The following is a 12,266-nucleotide window of genomic DNA, read 5'->3' as shown; positions in this document are numbered from 1 at the left end:
TCCTTGTTAAGGTAGACATGCCAGTCCCCTAATCATCTCAGGGGCTCTCCTGATACAGCTCTGCTATTAATTATGAAATAAACTTCCATAGCCTGATAACATCTATCACAACACTAGGCAGAAATAGTCCAAAATGAAGTTGTTTCTCTGTGGTGACAGTGAATTAACACAACAGACTCCCTTCTCAAAAATCACTTTCTTCTTTGGGTAAGTGTTTTTGCGATGTTGCCATTTTGTACAGACACTCAGATCAATTCCTCCCATTCTTGCCTGCACAGAAGTTATTAACATAGCCTCACTGATCTTTGATAAAACCATGTACATTTTGGTTTATTTCAATTTACCCTTTTTTCCATATACCAAATAAATAGCAAATTACAGCGTATCATTTCCTCCTTCAAGATTTGCTCCAACACCTTGCTTGTTGCTCCAGTAAAAATTAATTAGAAATCATTTGCAATATGATAATTTGCAATAACAACAATATTTTCTCTAAAAATGAGATTATAATTTGTCACCAGAGCTTCAAAATATTAAAAAACCAACCAACCAAACACCAAACCAAACTTGTGATGTCCTGTGAAAATGCTTTCAGAATTCTTGCAAATTGACAAGTCTTTGAATGCACTTCATATCCCTTACTTGAACATTAAGCTCCCTGAAATTTTGACAGATGTATAACAGGAGGAGACAAAACATTAAACCTTGATTTAATTAGAATAGAATAGAATTAACCAGGTTGGAAAAGACCTTTGAGATCATTGAGTCCAACCTATCATCCAACATTATCTAACCAACTAAACCATGGCACCAAGCACCCCATCCAGTCTCTTCCTAAACACCTCCAGTGATGGTGACCCCACCACCTCGCTGGGCAGCCCATTCCAATGGGCAATCACTCTTTCTACAAAGAACTTCTTCCTGACATCCTGCCTAAACCTTCCCTGGTGCAGCTAAAGACTGTGTCCTCTTGTTCTGGTGCTGGCCACCCAGGAAGATGAGACCAACCACCATCTGGCTACAACCTCCTTTCAGGCAGCTGTAGAGAGCAGTAAGTTCTCCCCTGAGCCTCCTCTTCTCCAGGCTAAGCAACCCCAGCTTCCTCAGCCTCTCCTCACAGGGCTTGTGCTCCAAACCCCTCACCGGCTTTGTTGCCCTTCTCTGTGCATATATAGTGAAAAATAAGAATATATCTTGTATGTCACAAAATATCTTTCAGAAGCAGAAGGTTTTAACAAACAATTCCACAGCTGTGATACAGCAGAGGCACAGAATACAAAATACCTTTCTGAAAATATATACAAGATGCAACCTCCTACAATATTATAAGGCATGCCTCCTGTCATCATGATTACTCTTCAGGTTCTAACACAGTATTATTGCAGATTGCAGGGTTATATTGCTAAAGCTTTCCTAATTATAGCGGTTTATGATGAAAGAGAATCTGTATGTGTCTGTCTACCAAATCTTTTAGGCAGCATATGCATCATTGGCAACTTTCATACTGCGTTTTCCAGGTGCTTGAGTTCTTCTCAGCAAGTATTTAATTCTCCCTATCTTTACCTTTTTGGTTTCTGTGGTGATTTTCTATGTGAAGGCTGTATTCTGTGCCAGGTTCTCACAGGCTGCTGGAAATCCACAATTATCTCTGTCTAGCTTGTTAAAATAGGAAGCTCCTCTGATGTCTTTTGGGGCAGCTATTACTAACAACATCTTTTGTCAGTCCAAACTGATACACAATGTTCTTTACACCCAAATCTTGTAACTCTTTATCATTGCCAATGTTTGTTGGGTTTGTTGTGGGTTGTGGTGGTTTGTTGTTTTTTTGTTGGTTTTTTTTTGGGGGGGGAGGTGTTTTGTTTTGTTTACTCATTTGACATTTAATGCAGTCTGACCCATGTGTACCTTAGAAGTTAATCCAAATATTTGTTCAAGTACCCACAGGTCACAAGACACAACTGAACTGTACTAGCAAGCCTCTAAAGTGGGGCACAAAATACAAATATCTTCCAACCTACTCATTAGAGCTTCAGCAAGCCTTAGCTTTCTTTCCAGGACCTGTGCACCCAATATCTGTCAATCTCATCTGACTTTCTAGTATATATTTAAAACATATTTTCTTCTTTGTATCTGTAAACAGAAACTGGTAAGATGAAGAAAGGGAAAGAACTACATTCCAAATAAAAACATATATATGGACACCTATATACTTGTGTAAATACATTTTTCTACACTTTGTCTAAATAAAACTTAAGCACATCTACCTTGTTGTAACTTGATCTTCCTGTTCTTTCATTGATGTATGAACTCAACTATTTCTCAGCATACTGTATTTTCTTGGACTGTGGGACATAATAGTGTCATAATGGTCTTTGAGGGTTTGGTGGTTTATTTTAGTTTGTTTGTGTTTTGGTTTGGTTTTGCTTTTCTCATTTTTATAATGAAACCCACATTTTCACATTTCATGACTGCTAGCAGATGTCGTAGAGTTACTGACTTCTGTTGCACAGTGCCTTTTTCCTTACCAGCATAAGAAAGAGGAAAGGAGTTATTTTCCCCTTGGTGTACACTACTTACTATGCATTTTCGAGGGACATCTCAGACAGATATCCACATAAAATTCTAAAATGAAAGCTGCCTCATATAATTAGCTCAAGTGTAGTTATCTAAGCTTCCTCCTGCTCCAAATCCATACCAGCTCCAGAGCTCTGGCATCCCTGATAAATTTCATGTAAATCATAAGACTACACAATTTATAGCTTTACTGACAAGTAAGAACATCTCTGATAAATCCCACTGAGGAGTCGACTTTCCCGTCACTGTTTATCTACATATGTCAAGACACAAGGAAGATTAAATTCTTAAGCATTTTTGTACGTCTGTATTTATATATTTCCATTTATTTCTTATGTATTTTAGGGTTTACTTCAACAAAAGGGATGTTATTTACACACAAATGCAGTCTCATAACCACTGTTTCTTACTGTTGCAAAACTTATGACTGATTTAATGGTTCTATCATCTATGCATCTATAGATGAAAGAAGTCATTTTCTATATTTGTCTGGGAATAAAGCAAGGGTTTGTATTAGAAAGTTTAACCCTCTTCCTATTCATGGTCAGAAAGCCTAGCTATTTCCATTAATGTGAAAAACTTATTCTGGACAGCAGCAATGTGGAAATAACTTCAGAAATAGTAATTTTTTACTCAAGGTAACACAGATCATCTCTCATTGTTCCTAACTTTTTAAAACATGAATTACAAGGTAGTAATGATTGCAGGAGGTTGTGGCTTCTTAAAGTAAATAATAGCAGCACAGCTCCTGAATCCATTTTGCTGCCTCTTCAAAATCACTTAATGAAATGGAAGTGGCCTTCTATTATCTTATGAAGAGGCGGCAAGAAGAAGACACAATGCAAAACCCTCCCATCTTTCCATTGCTTTCCTTTCACAGCTTCTCACTGCTTTTGCCCTTTTCCCCATTTTTCAGCTCACCTTATTACCCGAAGGGGTAATACAGAAAAAAAAAAACAAAACAAAAAACAGGGGTAATACAGAAAAACTGTATGCATAAAGGCTTCCAGAAACTGTTATGTTCCCTCTAACTGCTACAGAATATTATTTTTCAATGTACCTTAAAATAATGAAAGCCACAGTCACAGAACCACTACATATATATGCTTCATCACCACTGTACCTTATGTAAGTTGGCATTTTGGCAGAAGTAGTTTATAAGGAACACATTTGGTCATGCCCTGATCTTGGATAAACTACAGCACAAACAAAGTAAAATTTGCATTTTTATATTGCCCTGATTCACATTAGAACTTGATCCCTTATATATGGCACCAGCCCAGAGGAGGACCACAAGAATTATCAGGGGGTTAGAGCACCTCCGCTACAAGGACAGGCTGTGGGAGCTGGGGTTGTTCAGCCTGGAGAAAAAGAGGCTCCAGGGAGACCTGACAGCAGCCTTCCAGTACCTGAAGGGGGCCTGCAAGAAGGATGGGGAGAGTCAGCTTGCAAGGGCCTGCAGTGACAGGATGAGGGGCAATGGCTTTAAGCTGGAGAAGAACAGATTTAGACTGGATTTTAGGAACAAGTTCTTTACTATGAAGGTGGTGAAACACTGGAATGGGTTGCCCAGGGAGGTAGTTTAAGTGCCTTCGCTAGAGATATTCAAGGTGAGACTCAATGAGGCCATGGGCAACCTGGTCTAGTTGGGGATGTCCCTGCTGACTACAGGGAGGTCAAACTAGATGACCTTTGGTGGTCCCTTCAAGCCCAGATCATTCTATGATTCTATACACAGGCAGTCTAAAGTATTGCTAGAGATGCTTTCCAATTCCAAGTTTATTTTTCTTTATACACCACAGCATGAGTAAAAAATACCTATGAGGCCTGCTTCAAGAAACAGAGTATATTTTTGCAAAGAAGAGACCCACACACACATGGGGGTGGGGTGGAGAGTGTATTCTTTTTCAGTTTGTTTGGTGGTTTTGTTCTGGTTTGGTTTCTGTTTTTAATAAAATGTATATAAAGCACCTCTTTGAGCTATTAAATAATTACTAAAAAAATCACCCCACAATTAGATGCAAAAAACATATTCAACATTGAATTCCACACAGCTATTCTCTGACTGCAAGAATTCACTGCTCTTTTCACAGAAACTAAGTTACTGACACGCACAATGTCCTCCAACTACCAGTTCTAGCCAGGTCCCATATGTGAGGGATCTTATACTGCAGAGTTGCATAGACCTCCAGCTATAATCTGTCCCTTTTCCTTTCCCTTTTTGCAACCCAAAAGAGACCATCAGGAAAACAGGACAGCAAGTTTCTGCCCCAGACACAGGTCAGGCAGCCAGTCAGACCTTACAACAGGACTGCTTCTCAGAAAGAGATTGCTCCTCAGAGATGCAGCCACTCAACCCCATGACCAAAGCTTGCTATTCCCAATGAAGTTCTAGATAAAGATCAAAGCATTAATCATGAGACCCCATCAAAACAAGCCTGTGGCAGCACTGCATTCCAGTGACGTTACTCATGTTGCTCAGATTCCACTGAAGTCAATACTGGCACAGCAACATTAAAGCAACTTACCAGCACTCAGAAGCCTTTCAATAACATATTGCAGCCCATTTTCAAACACATTTTACTGTTGTTGGGGTGTAGCATTACAGCCTTTTTCACCCCTTCCCCCTTCCCCTTTGTCCCCTCCACCCACAATTTTGGGTTTACTGGGCAAAAAGAGGAGGGTATTTCCCTTCAAATGCTTACTAGGAACACTGTGGTGTTAGAATGTGATTCCAAATAGAATAGAATAGAATAGAACAAAACCAGGTTGGAAGAGACCTTCAAGATCATCATGTCCAACCTATCATCCAACACCACCTAATCAACTAAACCATGCAAATCACATGAAAGTTTGCTGTTGGGCAGTTCCTTTAGTTAGAGGAGACTGCACTGCCCCATCATCTGATGAAAGAAACTTTTGTATTACTGCTGACAAACATCATCAGTGAAATAGTAGTCTTAAATAACAGTTGCAGAATAAGTACTCTCATCTGGAGGCCAATAGATAAAAATCAATATTGTGTGTATCATCACATGAAGCAATGGGGAAAAAAAAAAAATGTGTCTAAAAAGATCTATTTTGTCCCAGAAACAAACTTCCATCCTCTTGTTCTCAAGTCTTCACATACTTGTCTATACTAAGACCTTTGTATATGCCTGCAGACACTGCACTGGAACGGCAAGTGGGTGCAGATGACATTAGAACAGTGAAATAAAGTGGCCTTTTATGAGAAGCAGGCCAGTCCTCTGTGGAAACCAGAAAGCAGCCATGAGCACGCAGGCATGGGTCTGACTTCAGGTTTTGTCCTATAGTAACCCAGACTTTTTGCTTGTTTGTCTTGTGCTTACAGCTAGAGCAAGAGAAATAAAAAATCTCTGAAGAGAAATGTAAATATAAATTATGTGTGTGAAAGATACATGCAACAAGTGTATCACAGCCAACCAACAGAGATTAGAAAGGGCATGAGTTTGTCTCAGTCCAGTTTATTTACCATCTGGGGCAGCTGACAGGACTCTCATTTGGTTTACGTAACATTAGCTTCTCTACAAACTCTGTACTTCAAATTAACTCAAAGATTAACTCCTTTTTACTAAATGTATTAACGTCTCTGTTTCAGTTTTGCTGATGTTCAGAAACATCAGTTTCCTAGCAAGATACTAAAGTGAGAGAGCCAACCCTATTCATTCAGGTTCTGCTCTTGTCCTCCTGGTATGAAACATAAAAGCCATGGCTCCACTGCGCATCAGGTAATCTAGAACTTGTAATTACTGTCACTGCAATTTCAAATGCAGCTGTCTTCATCATAAGAGAAATAGAACTGATGCCTGAATTACAAAGCAACCATAAATTTGTCCACACCATGTTCTTAGCCAAGATATCAAATTCTAAATACTGTATTTATTTCTTATCTAAACCAAAAACTAAAATATGCAAAGACTCTACCATTCCAGTTGTTGGCTTCCATCTGCATTTTATATTTAAATGGCCTTAGAAGAGTTCATATGGATCATTGTGAAAAACCAAGTGGCACAGAGCCAAACCACAACGAAGTGCAAAAGTAGGACAGCCATTGCGTAGACCCTGCCGTCATTAGAACTGAAGAGTAAAGCACTGGGAAATATTTGATTTGATTCTAGTTAGAAATACAGAACAACCCTGCAGTCACTGCACAGCAAGATGAGATTTAATGCTGTAGGCAAGCATATGATAATTTTAAAAATAGAAATAGGCAATTTCTATAAAAAACCCAAACCACCCAAAACTGTAGGCAATGCTATTTCTAAAAGCCTGATAGTAATCCCCATCTTGATACATCTGATGCATGCAATTAAAATACATTTATCAAAAGCAATATTCAAATGACAAGGAATTCTTTTCCTGAATTTTTGTGGTGCAGACTAGTTTAAATAAAGAGGCTTTTCTGCTCTTGCAGCAATGACAGCCACTCTGTGGGAATAATTATGTTAAGTTTAATTTCCCTTTTTTTTTTTATGTACACTAGTTGCCATTTTTATGTTCTTGATAATTTTCAGCTTGCAAATAGATTTTTAAAAATCAGAATGATCAAAAAGAGATTAAGTGTTATCATAGCATTTCCACTTCCCTCATTCCAAGCTTTTCTGCATGAACTGAAAGATATAATTGTCCTCTGCCCGTAAAGACAGCTGGTATGTATATGCAAATAAGGGTCACTGTATTTTTCACAGGAGAGAGAACTACTGTTGCATTGGTAATTTGTCCCTTCACAATTACAGTCTAAAGTGTTGTTGGGAAAACACAATAAACAAAAAATTATGAATAAGTGAAACAAAACCTTGTGAGGAAAAGTGAGAAAGTCCTTTTAATGGAAAACTGGTCTCTAAAAAGTAATTCCGTGTTACTGCATTTTGTCACATACAATATATTTCCATCATAACACCACCATAAAGAAAGTCTATTTAATGATGATGCAATTTAAGGATTTGTATTTTGCTCCGAGTTGTTTATAAGCTGTTAATTGTCAATAGTGGAAAAAAAAAAGCTATAAATCTGATGATCACCTCAAATTGCAAAACCTTGAAGAGAGATATCTGAAATTGAATCTAAGAAAAGAGGAGCAAGGCACTTAAAACATACCAAAAGAGAGTCAACTCACTTAACAGGGGGCTGGTGTCCTTCAGAAGGGGCTGGCTTCAAAACTTGAATTCTAATTTTTCAAGACTAAAATCAGGCATTTCTGTTCAAGACTACTGATGAATGAAAGTATTCTTGTGGTTTGAAATAGGAAAATATAGTTAACACTGGCTGCTAATTTATTGTTAATATTGCCACTAATTTTAATGTCTGTTTGGAGACAGGTTCATTCACCAGTGTTACTGGATTGTAAATCAGAATAGAATGTACACAAAGGAAGCAACTATGAATGTAGATGGTATGTTATATAACTTTTTAAATAAAAGAAGATAGTCTTTCAATGCAAAACTGTTGTTGATAGCTTAACTGTTTTCTTACTCGTTATTTTTATATCATGTCATTGTTCCCTTCATAAGCTACATTATTTGGTTTTGTTTTCATAAAAGCACAAAAGAATTCTCATTGCAGTTTTTTGCAGATAGTTTGGGTACATTTGGTTTCTGTGCTCATTCATTTACAACAGACCTCCATGCAAAATAAACATGATTATAGGTTAAAGTGTTTTAGTCTTGTAATAGGCATGTTCTTTGCATTTTCTTAGCTCTACACTTTTCTTAAATGAAAAGTAAATGGATTATGTTGCTGTGTTTCCTCTGTATACATACCTCCTATGTGTCAGAGGCCTTCTCTGTGACTACATTAACTTTACACAGAAACTTCAGCCTGAGCAGCTGCCTACCACAGCTACCAAATTGTACTAACCACAGTTTCCCCTCTCTTACCCACTTTATACTGCATTTTTAAGTCATTAACATTGTTTTCATCTCCTCTTTCCCCCTTCTGAAGCGGGGAAGCATACATGGCTTTTTCCTTTTTGTACTAAACAAAACCTCATTGCAGCCTCGGTCTAACACCAGGTGCAGCTCTCAAATATTTACAGTACATCAGAACTGTGCCTAGTAGAAGAAAAGCCCAAACAGGGCCACAGTTACAGAAAGCTTCACATCTGAAAGACCTATATATGCAAAGAGCTGGTCTGTCTACAACAGTGCACATCTCATTTTTTTTTTTCAACAAGAATAATTTAAGAAATTCAGACTTCTCCTACAGGATTTAGACAAAGGAAAAAAGCAGAAAGAAAAACTTCAAAGAGTTATGCACTTCCTTTGCTGGCAGTACTGCCAGGCTGACGCTGAATAGAGAAGCTATGCTAATTAATGAACTGTGATTGTTTTTGCAAGATCAGGCCTTTGATTTTGTAGCAGTCAGCATAAGGTGGGACAACAATACATGCAAAGGACCAAATGCAAGTATTTAAAATACATTTTCAAAGACCCTCTGGGAGAAAAAAAAAGACCAAAACCCAAACACTTAAAATATGTCACTCACCTGAAAATACATTGGGAAATGTCTCTGTAGAAGCCTGTACCCCTGAGGACTTTCTTGAATGAGTCAAAGGCACTCTTTCCGTTTGAGATTTCTCTCTCAACCCCTTGTGCTCTAAGTAGACTGCAGAGCCCACCTTCTGCGTTATATCACGATTCTGATTAGCTATCTCATCTGTCCAGTCTGCAGAACGACTAAATAAACCTGTCAAACTAACAGACCGCTGCTTCTTGGTTGAGACTTTTTCTTTTTTGGGGAAGGATTCTTGCCTCCTTGTAAAATGTGGGCTCTGAGATGGAGAGGGAGAAGGTGAATGGTTGGGAGAACTCAGCTGCCTTGTTGTGGTTTTGATGTAACAAGGATTAATTAGATAGGGCTTAAAGCATCGGGAACCAAGCATTGGACTGCCTGCTGTCCCCTCAGAGGACAAAATGCCGTTTTTAATTTCCGTGGATAAACCATTATGCAGGTCCTCTTGACTGGCTGATACAGTGTTCTTCCCTTCCTGAGTATCAGCAGTATGATCACGGCCTGCATCTGAAACAGCATCCTCTGTTACTGATCCCTGCAAATCAACAGCCTGCACTTCAGCAATTTTAGTCTCAGCATCTGCCACTGAGGTTGAAAAAGGTTGTTTGGAACTGCATGTCTGAGACCCATTTTCTACCACAGTTCTATTTAAATCATCTTTTAGTTCACTAGCTACAGCATCCACTCCAGCAACGAGCTGTTCCTGTTCCTCAATCAATAGCTTACGTTCTTGTGCTTCAAATAAACGGTTACCAGGAGAGCCTGTGCCATTTTCCACTTCTTTCACTTCACGTTCAGTTGCACAGGAGACGGGAATGTTTTCTGCAATTTCAGATACCTCTGGAAAAGCCCCCTCAGTGTCTGGGCTCCTTTCTTTGTCAGTGGTAGTTACTGAAAGAAACCGTTCAAAATCTAAGGGGGCTGCCTGCGAATTAGCCATGTGACGGCCCATTGTTTTGGTGACAAGGTCCTCAGTTCCAATGTTAATTGCCCCCTGCTGCTGCTGCTGCAGTCTAATAGCTTGCTGGATATCAGAAAGCAAATCCTCTTGTTCTGTGGCTGAATGGAAACTGTATATATCTGTATCAGAGCCAGAGCTGGTTCTTTGTCCATCCTGTGTCTCTGCAGCAGCTGGGACAGTTTCATTTCTGATTTCAAAATGCTCAACATCTGTGTCAGAGAGACCTCCTTCATCTGCAGAGATGCTTATATCTGGAGTTTTGGTAACAATTGAATTGTCCAGCTCTCCACCCCGCAAGGCCTGGCTTTCCAAAACATCCTCCCGTGAACTACTGTTCCCATCCTTAGCCTTGGAGAGATTTTTTCTGATCCTCAGATTTGAAAACACTGAGGCCTTAGAGTCTGACTTACCCTTCTTCTTACCAGATTCACTTCCTTTTGCATGTTTCCCCAGCCCCCTTCTGCTTCCCGATACCTTCTTTGTGCCATCTGTATCCTTCGGCCCAGAGACATCCTCTCCTCCTTCATGCACATCACCTGTATTTTTCTTTAGCTTCCCATCTTGATTCCCCATGATTTTTTGCAGTACACTTTCAGCAATCAAGCCATGCTCCCGGTTTTCATTCCTTTGGCCTCCTGGCGAGATCTCCTCTAGCGATCCAGGTTTGTTTTCAAGCAGTACTGATGCAAGTGAAGCAAATGCTTGCTGTGCCTCTCTCCCATCTGCTAGAGCTGCCTTTTTGCATAATGTGCCGCTTGCACTGCTCTCCGCTGGGACATGCTCAGTACAGCACTGAGAGCTGCAGACAGCTCCTTCCAATGGCTGCTGTTCACGGAGCCGTCTGCTCTCTGGGCTTCTGCTGCAATCTCGTTTCTTTGAGAAGGATTCTGTGAAAAGTGTTTCCTTTATAAAAGTCACTTCTTTTTCCACAGTTTTTATTGCCTGCATTGTAAGATCAGCTTGTCATCAAACAACTCGTAATTTCAGGACTTAATTGTTCAAGCTCCTGGAGGGGGGGAAAAAAAAAACAAGGGAAATAAGTTAAAACGAAGTAATTACTCTGCAACTGTTTAAATGGTTATGCTAAACTAATAACCTTGGAAAGACAAATAGTATGATTATTTAATAGTTTATAAGGTGCTTAAGCATATGTTACTTTGACAGATTAGACAGCACCTCTGGTGATTTACATGTTTACTTTTTAAAGGGCATCAAAACACGATACACAATTTTAAAAAGGAGAGTCACTCTGAAAAGAGATAGAAGATAAGAAACAAAACGTTCTTTCTGCAGTTCTAAAGAGTTACACATTAAATTCAATGCATTATAGTAATTAAACTACAAAAACCTCCCACAATTTGAATTCTGAGAAGGCAGATATACTATTATTCCCAGGAGAAGAAACTCATCAATATTAAAACACATGACAATTGTTTTCCCCAATAAGAACATCTGATATGAAACAAGATAAACAAGGAGAAGAGTGGTATTCAAATGCTACTAAGGAAAAGGATACAGTAAAGCAGTCCTCTATTTCACTCTGTATGTTTAATAATTGATTGAAACACCATTACTTACTATTTTGAAGTTTGTGCAACAGTTTTAATCAGTTGCTGCTTCTCCATTTTTGGTTTCTATGCATAAGCATTGATGCTTCATAAATACAATTCCAGACAGATACTCCCTTTTAAAATTTAGATTTAAAAGAACCAGAATAGAAACAAAAAGGCATGAAAATGCCAAAGAATTGAGTAGGATCAGTTTAACAGTTCAGTTTCTTGGTTTGATATGAACCAAGAAGTAATTAGACAGATTTTTGTTTATGATGTAATATATCTAAATTGCTGGGTCTATTAGGTTCAGTTTCTGGGAAAGACAATAGATTCCTCATGACTTTGAGATTCTTTACAAGCAATTTCCCTTTCATCAGCATTCTTTTAAAACAACACATCATACCAGGGAAATGCATCCTACTAGTTTACCTAACTCTTACTTTTGTTATCATTGTCCTCCTACCACAGGTTTCACTTCCTTTCCTCAGTCTTAATATACATATAAGAAGAAAAAGAAGTGTATCATTCACAATTTACCAGAACAAGAGGACACAGTCTCAGGCTGCGCCAGGGGAGGTTCAGGCTGGATGTTAGAAAAAAGTTCTATACAGAAAGAGTGATTGCACATTGGAATGGGCTGCCTGGGG

At 38.8% G+C, this 12,266-nt stretch overlaps 1 protein-coding gene across 2 annotated transcripts in view; it reads right to left on the bottom strand.

The window, feature by feature from the left end:
• Positions 1-10,845, bottom strand: part of FMN2 (formin 2) — a 163,755-nt gene extending 152,910 nt beyond the window's left edge. For both annotated transcript variants that reach the window (XM_054162300.1, XM_054162301.1), the window contains exon 1: positions 9,079-10,845. In XM_054162300.1, coding sequence (XP_054018275.1) covers positions 9,079-10,639 — 1,561 coding nt within the window. In that variant the 5' untranslated portion in view covers positions 10,640-10,845. The remainder of the gene's footprint in view (positions 1-9,078) is intronic.
• Positions 10,846-12,266: the final 1,421 nt, after the last annotated feature.

This window comes from Dryobates pubescens, chromosome 6, assembly GCF_014839835.1.
Source record: "Dryobates pubescens isolate bDryPub1 chromosome 6, bDryPub1.pri, whole genome shotgun sequence".
Classification (NCBI taxonomy): domain Eukaryota; kingdom Metazoa; phylum Chordata; class Aves; order Piciformes; family Picidae; genus Dryobates; species Dryobates pubescens.
This window is presented reverse-complemented; position numbering and strand designations above follow the sequence as displayed.